Source organism: Stigmatopora nigra, chromosome 6 (assembly GCF_051989575.1).
Source record: "Stigmatopora nigra isolate UIUO_SnigA chromosome 6, RoL_Snig_1.1, whole genome shotgun sequence".
Taxonomy (NCBI): domain Eukaryota; kingdom Metazoa; phylum Chordata; class Actinopteri; order Syngnathiformes; family Syngnathidae; genus Stigmatopora; species Stigmatopora nigra.
Window position 1 is genome coordinate 11,175,887 of NC_135513.1, and position 27,959 is coordinate 11,203,845.

The window sequence follows — 27,959 nt, forward strand, 5'->3', positions numbered from 1 at the left end:
GAATACTGTTTTTTCAGCTATCTTTTGTAAGGGTGGTAATTGTAACATTTGGAAACTTTCTTTCAACTTTTAACCTTTATCCTTGTGTGATTAAAATATATTTTCCAGTTTTTTTTAACTTTTTAATTAATTGATTTGATTTTTCACAGCCACTTGTTTTGGACCAAGACTGTATGACGCTGTGCTCTCGAGATCTTAGACTTGAAAAGCGCACACTCTTTCGGTAAGAAATGTTATTAACTCCTTTGCTATATGACTTCTACCTGACTGTATCCTTTTTTTAACATTTAAAAGAACTCTTTCAACCTCCTAAATGTTATTTTCCTTGCTTCCAGGCTAGACTTGGTCCCTATTAACCGCTCAGTGGGACTAAAAGCAAAGCCCACCAAGCCAGTGACGGAAGTTCTCCGGCCGGTAGTGGCCAAATATGGGCTTCACCTCTCTGATTTGGTAGCACGCATTGTAAGTGTCATTCTCGGGAAGCCGGGATATCGCAACTCTCCAAGATTGCATCCTTAAGTCTGTCCAAATTCCAATTTTGCTTTTCCCGAATCTATGCATTTCAAGAGCGGCGAATCTGAGCCCTTAGATCTCGGTCTTCCGATATCCAATCTGGATGGGCTGAGAGTGGTATTGGATTCAGCAGAGCACCTACCTGGAAAAGGTAATAATTAAGTCTTAGATTCAGTTGCTGTCTCACTGCATCGTCCATTCATTCTGTCCTTCAGCACCAACTAAAAGCCACATTGGGGCTTCTACCAGCAGAAACCAATCAACAACAGTAAGATTCTCTCCAGCTTTTTTTTTTATTACCTCCTGACTCTGGAATGTTTCATAACCCACTGAATGTCTCCACTTCCTGATGATGATATCACGCTACTAAGTGTCTCCCCCGCTGTCCTCCGTGACCCATGTCTGTTTGCAATGTATTATAAACGTGCACAGGTGTATGACGCGCGTCTATGGCAGCATCCGGCCGTCTGTTATGTTGATGCGTGCCTGTTTTTTTTTAATTTTTTTATGTTTGGCCGAGAGCCTGGCCAGAATCTCAACGATTCTTTTGTTTCTGTTGTTGTGGTCTGTCTGTGGTCCAATGCATCGGCAACTTTTCCTATCTGCTTTTCTTCTTCCATAACGAGGCCTTTGTAACGCGGGCCGTTCTCGAAGCAAGTTGAATCTAAGAGGAAAGTAGTTGTAGTTGGTTGTTGGAGTACTATGGGCCTATGTTGTATTGATAGTCTTCATTGCGGTTATGTTTTTAAAGACTATTTTGCTTTATTTGCTTTTCTCGTGTGGATCGCAGTAGTGGTTAGATGTTTTGTTGTGTGTCAGTGTTGGTGTTGCATTATACATAACGTTGTGGTATTATAAATTGAATGTCAATTGCGGTGAGTTAGGTGAATGAACAAATGATGATGCCTTAAACACCCAAAACTTAAGTGTTTAAAAAGTCCTTCAAATATAGAAATCCCTAGAATTTAAATTAATGATCCACTGTACAGCATTCACAATTTTTTTCTTTCGAATTCTCTCTTTGAAAAGCAATTCAATATTCCCTTTGACTTTTTAGAGTCTATAACTTTTTCTTATTGTCTATTCTTAAGTACTCTTGACTGGTAAACTTCTACATATTGGTGTAGTTACACAAAAAAAGAAACATGAACACCTAATTTGAAAAGTTGAGCTCTGTATATTTTGTTGTTCAGATTCGTCAATACAATGGCACCTGTTCAGTGAGTAATTGAAACAATGTATATAATTATAAACTAAGTTTTCTTCATAACATATCTCAGGATTTGCCAGGAGAAATTCAGGCTTTATTTTTCCCTCAAAGCGAGCTGCTTAGCTTTTAAACTATGAAAAAACAAACCACTCGTTGGTTATTCAAAGAAGGCTATGCCTACTTCATCCCATCAAACCCCATCATGACCCATGTGTGAATAGTCCCTTCTTCACAAAAGTAGTCCCCCCCCCCCCCCACACTCCACGAAAACACTGTCCCAAACCCCTCCATCAGTAGCTCTCCATCAGTAGCTCTCCATCAGTAGCTCCCGTCAGTCGTCCTACTGTTCCGTTGACAACTTTGCGCTCCGCTCTCCTTGTGGCTCCCAGGGGGAGGACAGGCAGTCAAGAAAAGCCGCTTCCACCCACCCCCAAGGGGAAAATGGCAAGGCTGACACAAGGAGCCAGCCCTTACCCAACCACTCTGTCTCTCTTCATAAGGCTCCGGAGAAACGGAAGCAGAAAAAGATTAATATAGACGAAGCTGAAGGTAAAGATACAAAGACATCCTTCTTCTTTTTACTTTAATCCTCAAGCTGCATTGCTGTGTAATGACACTAACCGGCTAACAACATGTGTGCCGTACTACCTAGCTTTATTGTAGCACGGTCACTTCTGCTAACAGTGAATGAAGCTTTGACTTGCCCAATGGACTCCTTCTATCGCATGCCAGCTCAAACTCCGACCATGATTTAGTTTTCATCTTCCAATCTGGGAAATTTACTCACGCCTATTTCTGTGCTTGTGTCTGCACTATTATTGTTGCATTTGTTCACGTGTATGCAGAGTTCTTCGACCTCATATCCAAAGCTCAGAGCAACAGAGCTGACGACCAGCGAGGCCTCCTGAACAAAAGTGACCTCCAACTCCCGGACTTCTTGCGCCTGGCGCCGTCGGGAACCGGCCGAGCCGTTCCTCCGACCTACGACCCCGAGCCCGGTTGCTCCACCCCTTATTCCCGAAACCCCGGCAACGACAGATCGAGCACTGGCCATTTTCTCAATGCTCACCATCAGTCGCAAAGTCTGGACTCTGCGCTAGGCTCTGACAACATCGGGTGGGGGAACGCCAGACCCCCTACTTCCCTCTTCCCCCCAACCATCTCTCCCATCCACCCATCCCGAGAGGCCCAGCGCGGTGCGTTCAAGGACACGTGCAAGGGAGCTTCATTCCAGATGCTGGAAGAAGACGCTTTGTCGGACCTTACTCTAGTAGGCGAAGGGGACATTGACAGTCCTAGCCTCCACTACGTCCCCCCATCTCCCCTGCAAGCTAAACCCCAACAGCAAGCCCAGGACTTTCGACCTGGATCAGGTACTTCCCCCGCTTGATCTTTCAACTCTACTTTCACCCGCCTGCCTGCGAGTGGTATAGTGGACTCTACCCAAATGCATCCACATTTCTCCCTTCCTTTACTCGGCGCCGTCCTAATGTGCGGGACAATCAAAACACACTCCCTGTGGTAAAAGACGCATTGAAATTTTGAGATATCGGCACAATTGCTCACTCTACAAATGTGCTTTATTGTGGTAAAATGGTCACGTACGCACTGTGACACAAGACAGGAAGCTGAAGCGAGGAAAAATGGATGCATTATTATTGGTCACAAGTTGTCCTTGGAATTTTCCTGCGTGGTGTGAATCTGTGTGACAGTTGGAGGGCTTGCTGTGGAGTTTTGTGTTTTTTCTGTGGTTATTTTCTTTCCTTGAGACGTACTAATCGTGAGGGGGGAGTGCAAGCATGACTAGTGCCAAACTCTCATCCGGCTCCCTTCACCAAAAGAATATAATAATGCACTTTAGCCCATTACGAACAAGACGACACATTCGCACACGTGGTAAAATCACTAGTTTATCTTGACAGTACAATTTTTTTTTTCATGCTTAGAGAATAGAGCCTAATTTATATTAATACTACACTTTCAGCTTGTCCTGTGAAGGGTCGCCATGGCTAAACTTTTTTTTCCATTTTAGCCTGTGTTTTGCATCATCTATAGAGCCTAGTAATTTATATGATCCTTTTAATGGTTGGCAGAGTGTGTTATTTACAAATGCAGATTCCATGCTGTAACAGCATTGAACAAACATACTTTTTTCGGCTGTTCTGTATTACAAGTCGAGTACAGTACATTCTATCTTTTCACAAATCCCGCCCAAGGCACTTTTTAATGCCTTTCAAGGCAACACAAGGTTGCCAGACCAAAAACATCCCAAAATTTTTGCACCCACATTTCCATCTTTTAGTCTTTATTGCAAGACATCACAATACTCTTTGTGTTATTCTTTACCTTTTCACGGATGACCTTTTTAGATTACCGTGCTTGTAGGTTCAGATATATTTGGATGAGGATGTCGTTTCTGTCATTTTGCCTTCTTATCAACCCCAAAATTAAGAATTTTACTCATTTAAAAAAAAAGTCCTTGCCTCATCCAAAACAAAACAAAAAGAAATAAAGAGTGGGAGTTATTAGGTTGGACAGCTCCACCAATGAGGATCTGGCATGAGAATATTTTGACAAATTTGCATAAATTTTAATTGAACTAATTTTAAACTGAAAAAATGCAAAATGACAAACTTTTAACTTCATCCATAAAATTAAGCCCGGTTCAAATATTTCTTTTTCTTTTATATTTCTTTGAAACATTAATTTATCTCACAACCCTATTGCTCATAGAAAGTGTTAATTTGTACATACCCAAACTAGTGAAATGAAACTCTGCGTCTATTGTTAAAGTGCTTTGCAGCCATCTTAATTCTTTAGTTCTGTGGCAGTAAACATGGATCTTTATCTGCTCTCTTTTTAAGTGTCTGTAAATAAATACACTACATGTTGAGAGCTTAAAGTCTTACTAAAACAGCCTTGATTTATTTCTGAGTCCAGTAACTTGGCACATTTTAGAATGACTGCCAGAAATCCCATCATATTTTTTTATCATTTGTTGTCTCAATTGGAGATTCAGGGAGACAATGTGACTGTGGAAATGTTAAGACCCTCTCAGACTTTAAAGGTAGTCGTGATTGTGACTGAATGACAGCATTTTTTTCGGGCTAAGCCATTTTTTTCCACATCGTGCTTACTACTATTTCACTGTAGTTAATTGTACATAGAATACAACTAAAAGAGATAGCTTTGTACTATGTTGTGGAGACCTGCTTCACAGGAAAAAACACGCTAATGTGCATTTTCTTGCATGATCATCCCTGTGAGTGTCATTCCAAATTAAACATTATCTTGGGGAAAAAAACTAAATCCGTACCTAAATACAGTGTTCTAAAATTAACCTATAATCCACCTCCTTATAGTTTATATTTAATTTCTTTTATATCTGTTCATGGTTTCTAGTTTTCTGCATTTTTTTTACTTGTACTCTTGCTACTGCCTACGCAGTTTGGATCTCTTAATGTGTGAGAAATGCAGTATTTTAGGGGGTGGAAAATGGATGCAAAGCTTTTGTCTTTGTGGGGTACAAAGAGTTATTCGGGGGGGAACTAGGTTAATCGATACGCATGAGTTACTTTTGCTTTGGTGCTTTGTGAGCCATGCTTTGTCATGTTGGGCTTCAATGTTAAGTTTAATTAAATGTTTGTCTAGAGAAACATTTATTAATGGTTTGAAATGGGTAAACATAAGAAATTTGGCTTGTCCATTGGCTACATTTTAGCTTGGGGACTCAAATTTATCCATAGGAAGATAGCAGTGGTCTATAATTTGAGTTTGGAGGATGACATTTTTGCACTAGAACCTTTTTAAAGTCATTCACCTCCAATGGCGCTATCTGCTGGCAATAACTGACATTCACACCGTTTTGGGTTGATGCTTTGATGTCATCATTTCTGTATTAGATTAAGTATCCTGCTTTTGAAATAGGAAGATATTTAAATTGTACTATTTAATTCAGAGAGTTTTGATTATTCAGATTTTTTATGGAAAAAGTAGGGTCAGCCATTTCTCTGACTGTGAATGGCAATAGTGATCTTTGATTATTAGAATGTAGTCATTTAGTATTGTGGATTATATTAATATTAATCCTTTTGGGTATATTACATTCTCTTCTCTCTGTTACCACTATACACCTATTTAAGGGTAGTTTTTCTTTTCTTTTTCTCTACTCAATACTGGAAAAAAAGGAAGAATTTGCTCGAGGGAGGGGGGTTAACTGGGGTAAAGGAAAGTAATGAAACTTGTCTCACTTGAGCATTCATGCGTTGTAGTGAAATTGATCTTCTTGCTCATGTTCCCTTTCTTCTTTTCACTTAGAGTAACTCATCAGGCACATCCACTTTATGTCGCAAATATCACATGCCATGTTGTTTTATGGCCACTCACACATGATATCCAGCAAAGATCGATTGGTTTAGCTTCTCATATAAAGTCTGAAGGCGATATTACAAAAAGCAACAGCAGCATCTCTACCAAGGCTACGCAATTAACTTGGGGGCAAACATCTGTCCTAATCCTGAATATTTGTCAACAAGAATTTGTGGTATGGTGGGCTAGGAAAGAAAAGACGGTTTTACCCCTCAAAATCCTAGTTAAACGTCATTTTCAAGTTCTCAGTACTGTAGAGATACACAGTTTTTTTCCAAGCATGTTTGCTGTGGCTTTGTAATTTTTCCCCTTTCTACAAGTTCCTTTTAAATCCTCTTTTTACAGTAGCCTCTTTGTCCTCAGGTAAAGACAGAGGCAAATATAGAGGAAGGGAAAGAAGAGAAAGTATCAAAGTTGCGAGCAGAACAGCATCCCACCGTAGAGCCCACTCTCAATCTCCTCCTCCCGTACCCCCTCGGCCCAATGTCCACTCACGACGCAAATCCAAGTCTCCTTCCTCTCACGGCAATCGCAAAGCCACCAAACAAGCCCTGGATGTTGACAAGGTCAGCTTTGATAACCTCAGACAAAGCCGCCGGGGCAGCTCCCGAGATCGGCGAGGGGGCCGCCGAGGATGCGAACTGGACGCCAAGTGGGAAGACGTGACCTCTGAGCTGCGTTGCCGCGGTAGCAGGATGAGGTCTGCCGTATATCAGACTTCAGAGCTTCCCTCCATGGTGAAAGTCAAGAGGCAATTGGAGCAGAATAAGGGCAAAGGTCCAACAGAGTTGAAAGCAACGTTTGTATGAAGAGCCCACCCACTTCATATCTGACCTGTTTGAAGCAGCTTGTTAGCCCCCAAAGTGCATGTGAAGTATCGACAAGCTTCAGGTTGACCACATGCTCTCTTCCACTTGCAATTTGTACTGTCATGCACATTTCTCCACAAGTAGAAAACCATACTCAGCAGTTTGGCTTATAATAGTTTGCGATTCTCAGTTGGACTCCTTTTTAGATTCTCTGTAAAATATTTATTATGGTAGAACTTTATTTTTTGCTAACAAGGCACACTTTTTCCACAGGTGAAGTGGTGGGTAAGTGGTTTAGCACATTGGTCATTTGTGGTAGGAATATTCCGGAATGGATGGATATTCTGGTTGACTTCAAACTATAGAAGAATGCGATAATTCCCACCATACAAAAAATATAAATAAATACATGCAACTTTACAAAGTTTACCTGTAAAAATCGTATTAAAAAGTAATTTAGTGGGACAGATTTTTCATGTTATGTTTTGGTGTTTCAAATAGAAGCAAAACTATTTACAAAAGGGTCTGAATTTGTTCTAATATCTGATATTGATGTACTTCCTTGGGTGACATTTTTTAGGTGGATTCACTGTATTCATGAAACAAACAGAATAATAATTGTCTTAAAAAATCCTCAGGTATTAGACAAAATACATATTTATCAATAACCAGACAAAACAAGAAGTTGTATAACCCACTTTGTTTTCACAGACCACACAAAATCATAAGGGAAGCCCAGAACTGACCCCCAAACCATAGGTTTGAGTTTTATAGTCCCCTTTGCCACAGTGGACCCAGACCTAGCCTGTTAATGTACAGATTTTGGTTTGATTTCTGCTTTTCTTTCGGCAGTTTATCATGAGTCCTTTGCATAAGTTCTCCCAACAGCTGTCGTCGTCATTTAAAAGCCCACACTCCATAAATCCCACCCTAACCCCAACACAGGGGGCCAGATTTAGAAGACTAGTGAAATTTATTGGGTTAATGCTGTTTTAATCAAATTAGCTCCAATCGGAACATCAAGCGCAGTCGGCAACTGTCCTAACTAGGCTAGGGTACGGCGATGGGGCCCGTGTGGTGGTCCGAACGGCGAGGAGGAAGGCTACCTTGCCGGCAGGGGCTATTTTGAAATGTCACCCCTCTCAACACACACACACACACATTCACACACAGCTGCTCGGAACCATGTCAGAAGATGACGGATACAGTTGTCGCTGAGGGACAAATCAAGATTAGAGACGGCAAAAAGGTGATCTTAATTTTATGATCTACTTTGAAGACATATCTTAAAGCCTATGTGATATTATGGAGGATTCTTATCCACTTTTATTCTTGTTTTTTTTTCTGCATTTGCAGTGGAAGACTCGATGGGTCGTGGTTCAAAAGCCTTCCCCGGTTGCAGGTTAGTACTTTCATGACTTGTATTGTTCTTTGACATATTCAATCTTATTGAAAAGCATGTATAGAATTATATATTTTGATTCGGGCATGCATTTGTGGGTCCTAAAAACTCAGATCACAGCATGTGTGGTCGTTGCGCAACAAGCCACACTCGCTTGATTCAATTACATTTACTTTAAAACATAAATAGTGCATTGCTTTTAATTTTAAAGTTTGATTAGATTAGCACAGCCCAAGCGTGTCACTCAAAATTTAACCTTTTATAGGGCGAGCAACTATTTCTGGTCATTTAAAAGACACAAACATCCAAACAAAAAAACTTAAACCCCATTAAGACCTCACATTTTGGGTTCTATATTGTTATATGCTTAGTCTGACTGTCTGCCAGTGACAACGATAGACGTCTAATTCATTTAAACTGGGATTACTGGCTGTGAATGTTCATCTAGGTGCCAATAATAATGCTAGATGTTGAGTTAAACAAAGGGTTAAAAGGGTTTTTTTGAACCACTTTCGATCTCATCATCAACCGGGAGATTGTTTGATTGAAAGTGTATTTTCTCTGAATTGGAAATTAAGATGTGCTCGTGCTCATCACTTAAAGTGGCATCATTATTTATATGCAAAACAGGACCAGGACTGCATTTGCGCTTCTTGAGAAATAAAGCAAACGTGGTTGGAATAAGGTTTTTTTTTTTTTTTAAATCTTCCTTTTCTGTGATGTGGGTGGCAAAGTGTGTGCAGTACTTTCAGTGATTGTCATTCTCAGCTGTGCCAGTGGATCAGCTCATTGTTTTAGAGTTTGCTATGGCAGCTGTTGCATAGACAGACGCATACACACCACGACACAAACAAAGAGACTCTGTTTAATATGCGTTATTAAGCACAAAGTGACTGTCAATGTGTAAAGCTTGTGTCACCCTGTGTGTTTGTGTGTGTGTCTTGCAGACTGCCTGTCTGTGCTGGCCTACAAGGACAAGAAAAAAACCAAAGAGCGTCTCGGAGTAACACTGGAGGTATACAACCTGTCCTAAATGCTTTTTTATTTTGTATTATTTTGGGTTAGAACTCACTGTATCATACTTTGGGCCAATTGCTCCCCTTATTAATGATTACAATTCCCCTCATTAAGCACTTAAAAAAACGTACAAATTCACATCTTTACTCACATAAGGCGCACTTAAAAGTCTAATTTTTTTCTCCAAAGTGAACAGGGTGCCCAATCAGTATGCACTAAATGATTTTGTAGATGTTGCTGTAAGATGCTGACAGCTTGACTGTCTGGGTACATTGCTTTCTGACATGCTATATTTATATAGTGGAAATCCGCAGGGGAATGTACTTGTCATGCTTAAAGCATGACAATATTAGCAGTTGACGATGACGTTTTCTTCTGCTACCATTGACCGAGGCGAGATGGGCAAAACGAGATTGGTTTGACAAAAAAGTACTTAAAAAATCCCATGCAAAAGTTTTTATAGGGCGTACACCATTTGAAATGATCAAAAAATTTATAAAATACCGGAAAAACTTATATTTATTTTTGTTTTTAATTCTCTGCCTTGTGTAGCTTATGAGTGGCCTACTTTGTTTTGGACTATGTGAGTTTTCCTATAGGATTTTATTCTAAGAATACTATGTTACTGTAACTGATACTTTTCTCAGGGTATCTACGGTGTGGAACCGGGGCCTGGTTATGATGGAGTCAGCTACACTCTCTCTATCCTCTCCTTGGCACATTCTCTAGTGCTGGGCTTCCATAGTCGAGAAGCTCTCTTGGCCTGGGACGCCCGTATGTGCTACAGCCTGGGAGAAGGTCAGTGATGTAGTCTTGTCCTAAGACTTTCTTAACTTTGAAAGATTTGTTTTATATTAAGAAATTAGTTTTAGGATCAAATCATTTAATGCATTAAGTAAAGGTGCTGCTCAAAATGGAGGGTTTTTGATAAGGGAAACGAGATGACCTCATGGCAAAATCTTTTTCCACTTTTTTTATTTTAATTGCCACTTAGTTTCGGTATGAGGCAGTGCACACTATTTTCAGGACAATCCCTCTCTTTTTAACCTTCAGACTCTTCTTTTTTTTGCAATTGTCACCTTGCTAGGAGGACTTTCATTTCGCAGTGGTTTTAACAATGTTTGGATTTCATGTCTTGCAGTCTTCCTGCATTGTTAAACAATTTGGATTTAATCATAACACAATGAACTGCAAATTCAGATAGTGTGCAAACCCACAAGACCCTCTGAATTAATTCTACTTGCACCAAGACCCGATATGAAGGAATTCATGGAAATGACTTTATGTCAGTCACACTTTGGTCTCATTCACTGGGCAGTGAATTAATCATATCCACACTGATCTCTGCCTTCTGAATACAATGAGCTGCATGAACTGTCTTATTCATGAATGCAGAATTATTTTAAACTAATGAACCTTTTGGTCCTTCTGCCTTTTTTTTATCTTTGCAGTCCACAGATTTGCTGTCACTGTCGAACCGGGCACCAAATTGGAAATTGGACCTGCCACACTCCACCTGTGCAACAATCTATTGGCTCTCACCAGGGGCCGACCTCCCGTTATTATTGGCAATTGGAAGTTGTCCTGTTTACGGCGATACGGCGCGGTACCCAATGGCTTCGTCTTTGAGGGAGGGAGTCGCTGTGGAATCTGTGAGTAAAATTTTAGACGCTTGATATTCAATCTGTTGACTCTGTGGAGTTGTTATATGAGCCTGGGATAGAATGAATAGATATTAACTTATTTTTCACCTGAGCAATATTTCTTGTGCTGTTTTTGTCATGGAAAAATATTTTAAATATCTCTCACATTAGATCTTAATAGAATCTACCTTAAATTGTGACTAGGGAGTCTAGATTTTAGATGTACTATTATTAGTGTTGATCTTTGTGGATTTACAGTACATTTAAAGTACATATACTTACTTTTTTCCACCGTTGTTCGAGGAAATCATCTATATTTGACGTCATTACTTCCGACCCCAAATTTCTTTGTATACTATGTGTGTGTAGATGCTACACGAATAACCATGAGGCCCACCAGCTCTGGTTTCTATGCTCTGATGACCAAGTGCTATTAATACCATGCATCCTTGTCGAGCTTGGTTGGCCAAACAAATTCTGGTGTCGCGACAGACTTTTCTTTTCTAGAAAATGGTTTCAAAGATCCAGTATATTACCCACATATTTTAAAATGTCCCACTTTGTACGTTCGGATTGATTTAGGCTTGTCATTATGTGGACTGCCAGCTTAATAATGTTTTCAAATTCAACTGAGCTTTTTGATAAAACACTAATATTGAGCCTTTTTCTGCTAACACATTCTGTTCAGTTTATTTCTTCCCTCCAGGCAGCCATTAATTTTATTACATTCTAGCGTGTTGTACTTATTTTAGTAAACCCCTCTCAAGACAGGAATCTGTTTTCAAAATGTCCCAGAAGTTTTGACAGTTTTTATTAATATACTCTTTAAGAGAAGTCAAATAGCAATCTGTAATCTTTTATGGGTTCAAACTGGCACTAGCTTTTAACGTACATTCACATTTCTTAATGCTTTGTTTCTTATCACTGAAGTGTAAAATTAAGGAGAGTAATATAAATGCTTTGCTCACTTCATGCAGCCTTCAGAGTGAGTTAATGTAACCTGGAAAGCAGGTTACATCCAAAAAGTAAATCATTTTTACATCAAGTTACTGCATGAGCGTTAGAACTTATGCGAGAGATAAAATCCATTTAAACTCCCACTGTACTCATTTGTCTTTTCCATCTAGATTTCTTTGTCAAGTTCCAATTGCTTAAATACTTTTGCTGACTATCAAATGGCGCAGAATAATGACTTCCAATAATTACTCGCAGTAATGAACCGTTCTTCAGCAACTTGTGCTTTTAAAGACGTGTACTTGGAACTCATCAATGATAATATAGCCCTCATTTCCCTGCAGTCTTTTACAATTTCAGCGTGAGAAAAAGCATTAAGCGCTTCTCTTTTCCATTCTAAAGCTGCCGAGGAAGTCTAATTTATCCTTAAACGGTTCATTTTTTAGTCATGACAAACTTTGGGACTCAAATACACACAATATTGCTTTGCCAAGCACTTTTACTCAACAGTTGGGAAAATAACGATTGTGAGACCTGATAAATGTGACCAGGTTGTCTGAAGAAGGCAGTAAGGGTGGTCGGTAGACCGTGGTAACAAGCCAGCAGCACCTTTTTAATCGATACTTGGAGTTCAGCCTGGATTGTAGGTGAACTGGCTTTCTGCACGTGTTCATGTCAGTCGGCTGTGTAATGAATGAGTACGCACAAATACATCAACAGAGGCAGTAATAAATGATCCGCTGCCCAGTTTGGAAAGCTGTCAAGTGTGCGATAGGTGAAAGTAATTCAAAGCCCAGCGTACTGTGGTCGTATTTTTTCCCCATGTCCTTCAGCTTGGCGCTTACTTATAGTAGTTTGAATAATAATGTAAATAGGTATACAAGCAGCATGTATAATATTAATTCCTAGACAAAACATCGTGACTGGACGTTTGGTCGCCGGTCAAATGTACTTGGATATTAAACAGTACTTAGATATTAAACAGTACTTAGATATTAAACTGTACGTAGATATTAAACTGTACTTAGATATTAAACTGTACTTAGATATTAAACAGTACTTAGATATTAAACAGTACTTGGATATTAAACAGTACTTGGATATTAAACTCTCTCATGAGTGCTATTTTATTTATTTTTTTAATGATTTTGAATTTTAAGCACACAAAACAAGTTGTTCTTTATCCAGCATGTTATGTTTTTAAGAGTAATTAGATCCATGTAAAATGCATATTCCAATATTACAACCTTTTTTTTTTTAAACAGTCTAGTTTTGTATTATGTTGTGTTTAGATGGCAGTTTGGCTCAAAAAAGAGATCTTTACACTGGCAACTAATAACTGAAACCTATTTTCCATGTATGCTGCAGGGGCAGGAGTTTTCTTCTTGTCCTGTTCAGATGGGGAGCGAATCAATTTTCTTTTTGACTGCATAGTCCGAGGCATCGCCCCCAGCAGGGTCCCACATGGCCTACGACCTTCCCTACCAGGTGAAAACACATACATGCTTTACTGCTTGTTAAATGTTTAGTATTTGTTTCAGGTGCCAAGCTATCGGAAACACAACATACCTTAAAGGTCAGCATAGGATTAGTGGGTCAGACCTTTGCACATGACATGTGAAAGGATATGTTGCTAGGTTCACGTGCATTTCTTAGACACTCAGGCGGTGTAGTGACATCTGAGTAGAGACACGGGATGTGGAATCGGACAATAGCTTTATATAGAAACAGACATGCTTGTTTCCTCGTGACTGTCCGACGTGTTAACAGCCACCGGAAGAGAACTCCGTAGACACCCTGATACTATTTCAACTGATATTCACACTGGTCAAGTAATGTAATATTCTGTCTTGGATCTAGTTCACTGGGAATACACAATGTAACAGCATGATAGAGATAAATGCATCCTTAGTTTCAGTCATCAGTGTAATTGTATTTATTTGCAAGCTCAAATGAATATCAGAGAAATCTGCATCCATTATTTCGTGCAATACTGCCAATATTATAGTATTCTACGGTTTACATGTTTCAATTCAAAAGTGCTGGTGTGATATGCCAATTTCCCCTCATTTCCCTTCCTAATTTTGGTAAAAAGCATGTACAGGGTGTGGTGACACACTGCTGGCTGTTAAAATTAGTGTAGCTAAAGCAGTGTGTTAGTTGATGCCACATGAAGTGTTGAAGAAATTTGGCTTCAAACACTGTGGACCTGGGTTCAAATCCTGGTTAGAGCTGTTTGAAAGCTAACCTAACATTTCCAAATTGAAGGAACCATAAAGTACTAAATATGATCTGGGAGTGAAAAGAAACAAAACAACAGATACTACTGCCTAATCTTGGAGAGTGGTGGCCCAGTGGATAAGTCATTAGTCTGCCAACTCTTTGGTCCAGGGTTCAAATCCTAATGCATGCAAACATTTTCCCACTATTATTCAGGTAAATGAATGAAATAAAACTACAAGTACTACTACTTACTCTCACAGGGTGGTGGCTCAGTGGCTAAGTCATCAGTTTGCAACCTCTGTGGTCCTTGGTTCAAATCCAAGTGCATGCAAATATTTTTCCACTATCATTCAGGTAAATGAATGAGATAAAAGTACAAGTACTACTGCTTACTCTCACAGAGTGGTGGCCCAGTGGCTAAGTCGTCGATTTGCAACCTCTGTGGTCCCTGGTTCAAATCCAAGTGCATGCAAATATTTTTCCACTATCATTCAGATAAATGAATGAGATAAAAGTACAAGTACTACTGCTTACTCTCACAGAGTGGTGGCCCAGTGGCTAAGTCATCAGTTTGCAACCTCTGTGTTCCTGGGTTCAATTCCCGGTGCATGCAAAGATTTTCCAAATATTGTTCAGGTGAGTGAAAGAGGTAAAAGTAAAAGTACTACCACTTTCCTTCACAGGGTGGTGGCCCAGTGGCTAAGTCATCAGTTTCTAAACTCTGTGGTCCTGGGTTCAATTCCCAGTGCAGGCAAAGATTTTCCAAATATTATTCAGTTAAAAGAATAAGTATTATTGCCTAAGTGTCTAAGTGTATAAGTATTCAGTGGTGGATGAAGCATTTTGTGAAAAAAATGACTAAGTGTTTCACCCCATTTCCTTGGATAAAACGTTTCAACACCTATGTATAAGTGGGGCACGAGTTGGTGTAGTGGGTTGCACACTCGCCTTTGCACCGAGAGAACGTGAGTTCGCTTCCCGGTGTCGGCGGTTCACTGACCAAGCAAGCGGTCGAGGGTCGGCCGAAGGCCGACCCGAGAACGCCTTTCGCACATACAGGTCCATCAAGTGTCTTCCGAACTGCCGAAGGCAGTTCGGAATATAACCTTTTGCTGAAAAGTATGACTAAGTGTTTAATATAAATTAAAAAGTTTTTTCTTTTTTTTCCCCCCTTCTTCTTATTCCATTGACCAATTCTTCTTTCCAAGTATTTTCAGCCAAACGACGGCAGCGGGAATCGAACCCAGGTCTCCCAGACGGGAAACCTGTGAACTAACCTCTGCGCCAACCAAGTGACTACACATTTCTCTGTAATCATTTGAGTGTCTTTCCAAGAAGTACACAGAAACAACTAAGTGAAAATGTGTGCCGAGCCCGGGAATCGAACCAGGGTCTCCCAGAGGGGAGTCCAGTGAACTAACCTCTGCGCCAACCAGGTGGCTACACTTTCCTTAGTAATCATTTGAGTCTCTTGACAAGAAGTTCAGAGAAACAACTAAGTGAAAAAGTGTCCCAACCGAGACTTGAACCCAGGTCTCCCTGACGAGAATCCGGCGACCAAACCTCTGCACCACGAATTGGCCGCACTTCATCCTTACATTATTAGATCCTCTTGACTACAACCATATAGAAACAAATAAGGGAAAATGTTTTAAACAACAGCGGGACTCGAACTCTAGTCTCCCACACGAAAGTCAGGCGAACAAACCTCTACGCCACGTTGGCCACACTTCATGTTGTCATCATTGGAAGGTCTTGACTACAATTATATAGAAACAACCAATGGAAAATGTTTCTAACGACAGCGGGATTCTGGCCCACCGCATCATTTTGTGCAGCCTAAGAAAGTAAATCATGAGGGCCGACTTTCTGTTTTAGGATTTCTTTTTTTAAAGCACAGTGTACAGCACAGGTGTCAAAGTGGCGGCCCGGGGGCCAAATCTGGGCCCGTCTCATCATTTTGTGCAGCCAGAGATAGTAAATCATAAGTGATTGCCATTTTTGATTCATCAGTATATTGAAGTTTACTCATATGCTTTTATCTGTTGATCCTTAAACAGACAACTTGACTGCTGATCCAGCATCAGTTGAAGAACGTATCAATCAGGAAGCCTCAGAGCTGGAGAAAAGACTCAGTATGCTGTCCACATGCAGCCTAGCGAACAGCACAGGTAAATATTCCCCAGGCGAGGTGTTCCACAACTTCCAAACCAATGTATAGATTTGCTTAAGAGTATTAGAAAGTCTTGTGAATAAGTCACTCTGCATCTACCAATGACTTTTTTTCTCAGCCTCAACTTATAGCTGCAGCATATCTGTTGCCGGGGACGACCGCAGCAGCATCTCCAGCTCCTCCTCCAGCCAGTCGGACACCAGCTACATGAGCCGGCGTCCTTTCGGGGCAGAGACATTTACCAAATCGCAGGTCCCCAACGAGACCGGATCTAACTCGTCTACACTGAAGGCCTTGGCGTCTTCAGACGACCGCCTCTTTGCGGCAGTGATGGCGGTTCATGGTCCAGCTTCCACTCAACTCCCGCCTCGTGGTCTCCATGACAGCGGGCGCCAGAGCTCATTGGACAGCGGCATCGGGATAGCAACTGGAAGCTCTGGCAGTTTTTCTTCTTGCACAGGAAGCGTGGATATGGCTCCTCAAGAAGCAGGAGAGGAATTTGGTTTGATGACTAGTCTACCTTCTCCTCCCTTGAATCCTCCTCCTTCACCTCCACAGTCCACATCTCACCTAGTGCTCAGTAGTGGACTCTCTTGTTCCTATAGGTGCACCTCTCAAGCATCTCAGAGGCTTAGTGATGAGTGCCAGAATTCTAGCTGGCTCCGACTACGCTATGATATACCCAGGAGTCTTCTCCAGAAAAAGGCCATGAGGGACCCTTTGGCTGTTGAGGAGACCTCCGAAATGAGCGGTGACAGTTCCATGGGCAGGGATCGACTCGTGAGTCACAATCAAGGACTCAAAAACGGCCTCCCGAGGCCTGAAGTAGAGTGCCGGACTTCGATGCAGTTCTCCATTTCCTGGCCTGTTGAGAGGACGCCTCCTACAGACAGTGAGGACAATTCCACCTCCCAGCAGCTCTTCTTTGCAGGGAGGTCCCTCTCTGGGGAAAGACAGGTAAGTAATGTTTTACTTGGATATGTCACTGTTTTGAACATTTTTTTTTAGCACAGGTATGCACTTTACGTTAGGAAAATAGACTCCAGCACCACCCCAGCCTTGCGCAGATAACTGATGCAGAAAATATTAAAAATTTAAATGGGAAGTCACATCACTGATATTCTCACGGAAATTAATGTTTTATTCCCTTTTGTATAGAACAACTTAATCATATTTTCTGCCATTTAATGACAATTGTTCCAACTCTTGATTTAAAAAATAGCTAATTTTATCTCATATTCCAATCTCTTTTCCCCATTCTATTTTGTTCTTATTTACATTACATATGAGAATTTACATGACTGACAGGTCCAAGATTTTTTTATCATTAGCAAGCCTTTTGTTTTGCCATCACATCAAACACAAGGACAGCCTTGACTTCAGAAACATAGTTTTCCACAAAGTCTCCAAATGGTAAGACCTTGGTGGCATTCAGCTTTATAGCTTGCTGTATACAAGACACTTTACTCTGCTGAAAACACAAAAACAAAGTGTGGGTTGCTGTCTAACATTGCTGGAGCTCTTTTTTTCTTCCCTATTGATGTATTTGTCTGATAACTCAATGGATTCGTGACCTTTAATTATGATGGGTTGGGATCATTTTGCATACCTTTCCTATCATTAGAGATGGGGAAGAAATTGTGTGCATGTGAGTGTATGCTTTACTGATAAATGGGCTCCTAGTGATGAAACCAGCAGAAACCTTGGGTGAGGGAAATGTCAAGTGAATGAAAATAGATTCTTTGCTCGTTCTTTTTGAATTCTAAAGTGTCACCCACTTTAGTGGATGAAAATCGAAACACTTTCTTTTGACAATACGACAACACACACACATTTAGGTGAATGACAAGTTAAACAAACAACTCATTCCCTCCACTTTTATCCCTTTGCACAGTTCTCTCATGACTTCGATAACTACATCACACCAGAGCAGTGGCACTCAGCCAAAAGTGCAAGTTTGACAACACGGGTAAGGTTTGTCTTTTCTGCATGAATCAGTAATACGCTCTTCATACTCAATTTGTAAACTTGCTCACTAGGTTGGGAACCCATCCTCAGGTACACAACCTTCTCCTCTCATGCCAGGTGTGTAAATTCATTAGTCACCATTAAAAACATGATGCATTTGCCTTTTTCCCGTCCTTCAACTACTACCACTTTTCTTTCCAGGATCTGGTAATTTGATTGACACCCACCCAAACCACAACAACACCACGGAAACAACTCACCAAGTGGGTGTGTGTTACACACGGGGCAAGGAAGACACACTGACTCAGATGGACAACAGGCGATGAGGGCCACCCCATTGACTTTGTTGCCAATCGTGTGGATGAGCTTCATTTTGAAGTAGTGCAATAAGTTCAGCATCTTCCAATAACTTTCCTAATTGGAAATTGCAAAACAGTCCATTCCACCTAGAAAATAATAATACAGAAGTTTGCTTACAGGTTGTATGCTTACAGTAATCACCATGTATTTGTTTTTTTTTAACTTATTTTAAACTAATATTAATCTTACTCACCTATATGGTTGTTTTGTAAAATTGCGTCCATTGTAGAAGGCATTATTGTATTTTTCCTAACTCGCAACATTTGAAATTCATTTATTTGTAAATCTAATAAGCTTGAATTATATACTATATGCAATAAGTTAACTGCTTTGCTGCCATTGAGTTAAATTTTACCTGGAATAATTTAAATATCCTTTTCTAACCTCATTTGAAGATTAATACTAAAAAAAAAAAACATAAGTATCTATTTAACACAACCCTTTTCTAAAGTAATAAAAAATATTTATAAACATTAAGTCATTTTGATGTTCTTGACCATTTTGTTACTGACAAATCATTTACATTTACATTTTATGAAGAAAAAAAATTCATCCCTTACATTTTTACAAAATAAGCGATTTTTAGTTTTGCTGCATGGCACTTTTTAAGGCTCACTTCCAGCTGAGATGAAAGAAAAGTGGATCTTTCATATCACAGCCCGCACACTATAAGATCACTTGACAAAGATGAGCCCTACAGTTGTGCATCTGACTTTTTGGAGTCTCAGCGCGCTTGGCAATCATTCCACATCAGATCTTAAGTGCACTGGATTGAAAAAGCAGCCTCCCAAGTTATTTCTCAGGTGCCGAGTTGAAGACTCCAGTGAGACTGGAGTGAGTGATCGACCAGCCAGTTCCATTCTTCATCTCAGTAATCGATGCCTATGCTTGTGTTCCGAGGGAGAGCGAAACTGATGAATGGTAAAACTTAAATTTCCTACCCGCCTATTGATGTCTTCAAGACAAATAGACTAATATTTGGTACCAATTTGCCTTTATGGGACTTTTGCTTCTGTGGAGGAAATGTGTATTTTCTCAGCAGTTGTCCACTCACTTCACTGCAGGGACAAATATTTCCCTAACAATGTGTAAATGGCAAATGCCAAGTTAAGTAGAATTATATTGAACTGTATTTTTCAAGTATAACCATTTGGTTATTGTTGCAAAATATTATATGAAATATTAAACACTGCTGCAACGTTTTTGGCTAAACATTCCATTTTTGTTATCACATCCTTTCTTACTATTGGTCAATAACATATTACAAAATAGCCCAAATAGTACATAACAGGCTATTTATTGTCTTTATGGGAATTTATTGATTTTTGTACCGCAAGAATTTTGGTCATCTATTAGACAAAAAAAATCATTTTTTAAAGGACTTTTCCCAATAAAGTATTTCAATAAAAGACAAGTGATTGGTAAAAAAATGCAGATTTCTAATGTAGAAAAAATATTATTAATTGCTTAGCTATGTTTTTATGAAAGTTAAGTATATTTAGTCCTTATTTGTATTGCCCTATCAATGGCCTCAAAGCTCATTGTGGCCCAAACCCTGACCAGATATCTTGTTGTGTAAATCCTGCATGTGTTTCTTCATCTGAAAGAGAAAAAAAAGTAATTTCTATTCTTGTCTCATTTGAACTTAAACATCAAGAAAGAAAAGTTGTTCCTTAACCTTTAAGCTAAAGTTAACCGTGACTTCAAATACCTTGTAGCCCATCTCTCTGGTCTTTTCCGCCAGGTTGTTATACTTCTCCTTGTTCTTCTGTATGTGTTGTTTGTCTCCTAAATTCTCCACATGTTGCAGTTTCTGGTGAGACAGTTCCAGCTGCTCCTGGTAATGGTGGTGCTTCTCCACCTTGGTTTCAAAGTGATGCAGCTCCTCCTAAAATAGACAAAATCGGGACTTTTTAAGTTCACTCCCTCAAGCCAAAACACTTCTTTTTCTCTTTGCAGTCATCTCAAAATCATTTTCTCAGTCTATAAGTACTATACAACCACATATTGTTCAATATATGTAAGGAAAAATCGCCAACATTGAGCAAGAACTACATAGACATAATTTATCCTGATCCTGAATCACTACTTTCAGATATAACGTCTAAAACTTTAATTCAGAGTTGAGTTTTGGGTTAAGGCCAAGGCCATAAATGATTTGAGTTATTAACAGCACATCTTACTGAGATATGTTCGCTATCTACTGGACCCTCCGAATTAAGTAGAAAAATCTCCAACGTTGTGGAATGCGATTAAACTTTTCAGGACAAATTTAGTATTTTGCTGCAGTCACACAATAAGGCCATTTGACATTTTTTTGTAATTCCCCCTCAGAAGTAGTACACCAGAAATAGCAAAGCGGGGGAAGAAAAAAAGCTGAAGACTAAAGAGCATTAAATGGACATGACATGGAAAAGCAGAGGCTGTTCTGGTTTTTAAGTATGACACTGTATTATTAATAAGAAGAGAATGGGCAACATTTAATATCATGACAAGAAGCCATTTTTGCGTAATGAAATAAACGGACTGTTTAGCCCACAATGCTGGTCAATACTTTCGATATTATTGACAATGATAGACGATCAATTGTGGGGCTCTTTTGATATATCAAATATTTTTTAAATTCTTAATTAAAAATAAATTTAGAAAATATAATTGACATTTTATTACTTTGTGTGTCACTTAAACTCTTCACATGTTATACTATATATTTAAATTTAGATGAATGAAACAAATTGCGGAAAAAAGAGTATATATACCTATAACTACTACAATGGAGTTACTTTAGTTAAAACTGGAAACAATTTTGTGCACTTTTTTTCCTCCAGGCAATTTAGCAAGACTGCTACCTTTCCTAACTAAAAAACAAAAATCAGTATTCCTCAAGTCTTCCATTCTAATTAATACAATTATCTGCACTTCTGGATAGATTAGAGTGTTGTTAAAAGTGCACGTCTGTCCACAAACAAACAGATTAGAGTTATCGTGTCAGAGGAGATATAAATCCTACCTTGAGAGAGTCCAGCTCATCTTTGCTGAGGTTGGCTCTCTTGGCAGCTTCCCACAGATCGATCACCCGAGGCTCCCGGAATTCTATCGAGCCACAATTGATACACATGACAACAATTGCTGCATCAGTGCGCTGAACACAAATGCTAGAGAGTGAAAAGGCAGCATGGAACGAATGAGGGAAAAAAAAGGGAAGATTGACTGCCTGTTCTCTCAACGTTAAAAAAATAAAATGACTTCTATTACTATGCAAAGTGTGTGCAGGCGTTTCCCCTCACCGCTGTCCTCGTTGAAGCCCTCGTGGCTGATTTTTCGGAGGCGATCGAAGCCTTGGTTGAGGTCTCTCATCTTCTGCTTGAGCGCCGTGTGGTTTTCTTTCACCTCCTGCTCTTTGCCGTCGCCCTCCAGGGGGGAGATTACATTCTTGTGGATCTCTGGGTGAATCAGAGGCGCAAAGGTCGGGAGTCAGAGAAATATGCGGGGGAGGATGAGGGCTTTAAATGATATGAAGAGGAAGAAGGTTGATGAGGGCTATTATGAAAGCGAGCATCTCAAAACAACTTACTATTGCAACATTTCACATTCATTTGCCCTTTTCTTATTGAGTCCATGGAAAGAACACAACGCAAATTGATTCAGATGTTTCCCTCCACAACCACAATAACAGACATATGGTTACCATTGAGGAATATTTGGAAGCCTAACTACCCACCGTGGATCCCATTAGCATTATACTTTCCCATTGGAAAGGTTTTTTTTTTCTCTCTGGCAATGGGTTTGTTATTATAGTTTGTTTTGGGCTATAGTTTCATGAAAAACTGTTAACAGATGCATTTTTATGCATTTCTTTTTTAAAAAATGCCTTATGATGGATGAGCTCAACTACAGTTCCAGTACACTTAACAATATGGCACCACCTTTTCGACCAACCCATCTCAAATAAATATAAAAAGGAAGACGGAAATGAAGCAAGTCAGGCAATGATGGAGCTGAAGCTAGAGGCGGCGCATGGGACAGGTGGAGACTTCCTCTCAGGCAGCCTGTGATTGGTTCGACATTTAAGTGCATCAGACAGGCAGTAAAAGTACCTGCGGCAGGTTCAAGAAGCACGCTACACTTCTGAGCTCTAACAGAAAGGTTCTGTCACAAAACGGGCGGCAAGTGTCAGTCTCAGTCAGAGGAGAGCGGTGCTTAACACGGTGCATTTGTCAAATGGCATATGGCTCCTAGAATGATGTGTTGTCTTGGCCTTGGAGTGCGAGCGGGTGGCCACACATCCCCCCCATCTGGTAACGTCTATATACAGGTGTAAAACCTGAAGCCTGCGGGCCCACTACAACCCTACACTTTGATGAAGGCAGTTAAGGTACATGAAGTGTTGAACAATGGTTCGGGAAAAGTACCACATTACTGTGCAGTAAAAAAATTATGTTAAACCATGTGATGATAGTTAATGGTACTTTAAGTGTTTTTAGAGTCAAAATAATTCTTGGTCTATCTGTTTAAAAACAAGAACAAAAAAGAATAGATATTCGGTAAAATTGGGGGACCTCAACACAGAAAATACTACATAATAATATTTATAATTGATATCTTAAAATGTTAAATATTTATTTGGATTGGCCCCCATATTGCCATTAGATTTAATCTTATTGGCTTCCTTCCATTGATGGCAACCAATGTCAAATCCATTTCGAGTGGAAAGGTTGGGCTGTAATTAATCAAAGTGAATGAAAGTATTGGACGACTTTCGTCCAAATGGCAAACAATGATTTTCATTTAAACCTAGGAAGGAGGAAAAATAACCTTTTATGCAGCACAACACTGTTATTTTATCGGCTGCCACTGATGGTGATAGATGTCCAATCCCCTTGGACTCCAATGCGAGAAAAAAAAAAACATTTTCAAGCTCACCCTCAGTTCTGCTGACAGTTTCCATGAGGATGTTGTACTCGTGGATCTTGTCCTTGTGGTGCTGGAATTCTCTCTTCAAGCTTAAAAGTTCATCCTCCGAAAACTTTCCGGAGTTTTTTGCCTGCGTCATCCAAAAAGTTACAGAATTATAATCAAACTTGACTTCAAATTAATGACAATATAAGACCAATTGATGTGTTGTGTAAAGGGATAATATGGTGGAATAAATTACCATCACACCGGAAAGGTTTAATCTATTCAGACAAAAGAATCCTACTATTGATTGTAAATGCCTCAGCCCAAAATAAACAAGATTTGTAAGAGGTTTGTTACCTCGGTGAGACATTCCATCTCAGCCTAGCAGGCAACTTTATTCCCTTTGTTTCCACTTTAATTTAGAGTGAAAGCAGTGCTGCAAAATGTCATTGAGTTTTCAAATAAAACCTCACAAGTAGTTGTTTTCAGGCAAACAAAACTGAAATAAATATCCTTTCTCACCCTGACAACAAGAGCAATTATCATCACAGTGGAACACAATTCAACAAGGGTTCATATAAAAGCTCCATTGCTGTCACTGACACAGCAGTGAGACATATTTACTTCATTTACATGAACGCTAATGTATTCTCTCACCAAAACTACGACTTTACTTTGACACCACTAAAATATCTGCTTCTAATTAGGTCTTCTTTACATCGTCTGACGGTCTTTTTTTCCACCTTTAGGGTCCAATGAATCGATTAAAGCTGTTTTTAGAAAATTTAAAGCTGTAAACAGCATTCACCAAAAATAATAGTCAGCCTGAGAAACGAAAAGTAGATAAAAATAGTAGGTGTAGCCAATGTTTGAGATTGTTCAGATGTAAATTATACTGTTAGTCATCCTCAGCTCAACATACATTTGCTGTGGTGAGGCTGCATCTAATGTATGAGACTATATGAGATGAGGTGATGTCAGCCTTGAAGCAAAGAAAAAAGGCAAATGTAGATGGTATTTACATTGGCAGCATGTTTTTAAGAACATGCTCATATTCACCTTGTTCCATAGTTTGTCCAGTTTAGGATCTTCAAAAATGTCACCATCTTTGACATCATGGTCTTTCAGAGAGTTGTTCTCCAGAGGTCTTGTGTCTCTTTTGCCGTCCATTCCGTACTTGGCCAGAATCACTAACAAACACAGGCAAATCAAAACACATGATTAATGATGATCTCATAAATAAACCAATTTTGCCGTTTCTCCTACAATATAACAACACATTTGAAGTACTTAAAAAGGTCAGAAAAAATGTTCTCTTTCAAACCTCAATTTTTCAGAATACCCATAACTAAGGAAAAAAATACATAAAAATAACTATGAAACAAATTTAAGACTTTCTAGAAGAGCTCAACAAGTATGCCGATCACTTCTTGCAATAAACATTTCATGTTATCTTCGTACGTAATCCTTAACGAACAAACGAGTTGGACTTGTCATTGTCTTTGTAGTGCTGCATCATTAAACTTTTACTGCATACAACTTATTAACCAGCTATAATATCTTGCACTTGCATGCACAAGGTCTGCAAACCTCATAATCTTCATGCAAAACCTCACATGATCCACTCATTTACACTCAAACATTTTATGAACTTGGGTGACTTTGGGAATATGTATTACAACCACTAAAAAATAAATTTAATTTAAAAAAGCACATGCCCTTCTACAATCTGCAAATGTGAAGAAGGTCACATAGGGTCTTGCTATTTTGACACTTCGTATACATTTGACCAGCCGAGGAGTAGAAACTCTGTCAGAAAGCTGCAAGGTCACGGCAAAGTGATAATAAATTAAAGTCCAGATGGTATTGGTGGTCCATCATGCAAATGTTTGTGAATTATTCATGTCACGTCACATCACAATCGTCTGACACTTCTGTCACATTAACATGAATGCCCGGTTGTGAGATGACAAACTAAACAAAAAAAAAAAACTCAAAATAACAAAAACTGAACCTTAACATTCCTTAGTCATTAGCATTCTGCAGTAAATGCACTACTCACAAAAAAAGTACCTGTCATAATATCATTTAGTGACTCTAGTAGAATTATTAATGGATAAAAAGTACAGCAAAACCAATGTTTTTCAGTATTGGCATTACGATCACAGTCTGAGAAACTAAATAATATGGTATTTTGAATATAAAATAAGTACTTTGTTTTTGTCTCATCTTGTTGAAAGCATAGTTATTGATAATGTCACGTAGTACTGGCTAGTACAGAGCGAGTATTGTGACACATTGAATTTGGCGGTCACAGAAATGGCCTCACCATTGAAGTTACGTCGGATCTGAGCCTCTTTTTCTCCATTTTCATCCAAGCCTTCGACCTTCCATTTCTTCCATTGTAGCTCAGCTTTCTCCTGGATTTTCAGGTCACTGTGCAATTCAGCTTGTTTCACAGGGGACAACTGCATCTGTTCCAATGTCAATATCAATTGCACTGATCAATACACTACGTATATATTTACTTAATTCAACAGTGTTAATTTAACAAGTGATCATTATTTAATGCATCGGCTGTCGTTGAAGGCTATAGAGGTCTAAATCTAATTGGTTTTAATGCTTTTATTTTCATGATACAAGTATAATGAGAATTAAAGTTTTACTGCAAAGTGTAGACATAACAGCAACAAAGGATCAAGAAATAATAACAATGAATAATAAGTAAATACTCAATAAATAAGTAGTCAACATAAATAAGTAAGGAGGTGCACCAACAACAACAAAAACAAATGGATGGATATATATTCAATAATTAATAATAATAGATCAATCAATAAATAAGTAATAAATCCAGTCAAAATAATATAATATATAAGTAGTAGACAACATGAATAAGTGATCACATAGACTAAGAGGGATTGAAAACACTTCACAATTCAAATTGATTGGACGTCTATTGACGTCAATGGCAGACAGTGAGTTAACAAACATCACCTGTTCACTATTAAAACCGCATGTTCGAACATTGATTACATCTAATTGGGAAGTGTACTGTTAGCGATGAGTGATTTCCAGATTTGCATCTTCACAAACACACTAGATCTTAAAATATACAAATGTATTGATTGTAATCCACAATACGTACCCGCAGTGCTTTGTTCCAAACCTGGTTCAATTTGGAGATCCTGAACTCGACCGTCTCTCCATCATCACCACCATTGGCGTTTTTAGCCTCGTTCATGTCCCGAGAGTATTTCCCGGCCATCACACCAACAGAAATCACTACTATTAAATACAATTCTTTCATTTTAAAGATCGAAACACGCGCTTCAAATAAAATCTGTAAAAAAAGACGCGCAGAAGGACAGTGTTATTGCTGTGCAGGAGTAAAGCTCCAAGGCACGTGATAAAAGGGGGCGGTTGTTTCCTGGTAGTTTGCAATGTGGGTTTTGTAGTATATTTTGGTGCAGATCATCATCGGCAACCTAGAAAACGCTGTTTTAAGGAAACTACTTTCCCAACATGCATCATGGTATCTTTTCCAGGCTGCAGGGAATGAGCGAATCGAAAGACTACGCGTCTTCACCAATGTAGGAGGTTTACTAACATCCAAGATGAGTTTAACGCTGTAAAATTTATAGTTTAAATCATAAAACCAGCACATCTTGGATTGTTAATCATCAACTCTGCCTTTGGAAAAAAGTCCCTCTTGTATAAAATGAAAGCCCTTGCAGTCTCTCTGTCCACTGCAGAATAAATATTATTATATTATTATAATTATACGTATTATATTATAATAGTAATCTAACAGCTCTAAAAAGTTTGAGAATCATTTTTGTCATAAAGAGGATGAGTGGTTTGTGTACGTGTATAGATTTCATAAGGAAATTTGAAACTAAAATTGAATTGTCACATATTTTACCATATTTCAGATAATGCAGCACAATGGGAATATATGATAATATATACCATATGAATATTCATTTCCTCCTGCTTTCAAACTTCTATAAAGATTTAAAAGTAGCCACACTTTAGTAATACTAGTCCGCAATCCTCCATCCATCCAGTTAAAGTCCAACCTGTCATTTATATCTGGCCAACATACTTTATTATTACCATCAAAGCAACTATGAAGAGCCAAGAAGATACTGTCATCATTCCATAATTTAACCTAGTATTTTGTAGCTTCTCCCCCTAGTACAAAACTCGACTATGGTATATATATAATAGGGCAAAGGTAAATCAGATTACTATACATTGTGGTCCATGCCCCGAAGCAGTAGGAGTAATTATAAAAAGTAGGCCTTTCTGACAGTCCCACAGTACAGCATTAAAAATATACTTTTCCTTCAGGGTACTTACTGATAATATGCGCATATGCAATTTTCCCCCCAAGATAATTATAAAAATGTCCAAC

General features: G+C 39.1%; 3 protein-coding genes across 6 annotated transcripts in view; 2 read left to right on the forward strand and 1 right to left on the reverse strand.

The window, feature by feature from the left end:
* The window catches only part of rgs12b (regulator of G protein signaling 12b), a 35,344-nt gene extending 28,448 nt beyond the window's left edge, over positions 1-6,896 (forward strand). Inside the window, exons 14-19 of one of the 4 annotated variants that reach the window (XM_077719275.1) lie at positions 150-223; positions 336-462; positions 568-664; positions 729-781; positions 2,224-2,272; positions 2,569-5,569. In XM_077719275.1, coding sequence (XP_077575401.1) covers positions 150-223; positions 336-462; positions 568-664; positions 729-781; positions 2,224-2,272; positions 2,569-3,113 — 945 coding nt within the window. In that variant the 3' untranslated portion in view covers positions 3,114-5,569. Of the gene's footprint in view, positions 1-149; positions 224-335; positions 463-567; positions 665-728; positions 782-2,112; positions 2,273-2,568; positions 5,570-6,454 lie in introns of those variants that run through there. The other 3 variants (XM_077719274.1, XM_077719276.1, XM_077719277.1) reach the window with 3 other exon arrangements.
* An 800-nt stretch (positions 6,897-7,696) lies between these two features.
* On the forward strand, positions 7,697-18,984 carry dok7b (docking protein 7b). Its single transcript, XM_077719838.1, has 11 exons — positions 7,697-8,149; positions 8,257-8,302; positions 9,250-9,317; positions 9,967-10,117; positions 10,771-10,971; positions 13,285-13,404; positions 16,200-16,310; positions 16,431-17,269; positions 18,207-18,281; positions 18,352-18,397; positions 18,482-18,984. The coding sequence occupies exons 1-11, from the start codon at positions 8,096-8,098 to the stop codon at positions 18,604-18,606; spliced, it is 1,836 nt and encodes a 611-aa protein (XP_077575964.1). The 5' UTR covers positions 7,697-8,095; the 3' UTR covers positions 18,607-18,984.
* A 934-nt stretch (positions 18,985-19,918) lies between these two features.
* Positions 19,919-26,976, reverse strand: lrpap1 (low density lipoprotein receptor-related protein associated protein 1). The gene is made up of 8 exons (XM_077718992.1): positions 26,688-26,976; positions 25,869-26,013; positions 24,599-24,729; positions 23,564-23,684; positions 21,928-22,083; positions 21,651-21,733; positions 20,352-20,528; positions 19,919-20,240 (listed from the first exon to the last, which is right to left on the reverse strand). Exons 1-8 carry the CDS (start codon positions 26,847-26,849, stop codon positions 20,172-20,174), a joined length of 1,044 nt encoding a protein of 347 aa, XP_077575118.1. The 5' UTR covers positions 26,850-26,976; the 3' UTR covers positions 19,919-20,171.
* Positions 26,977-27,959: the final 983 nt, after the last annotated feature.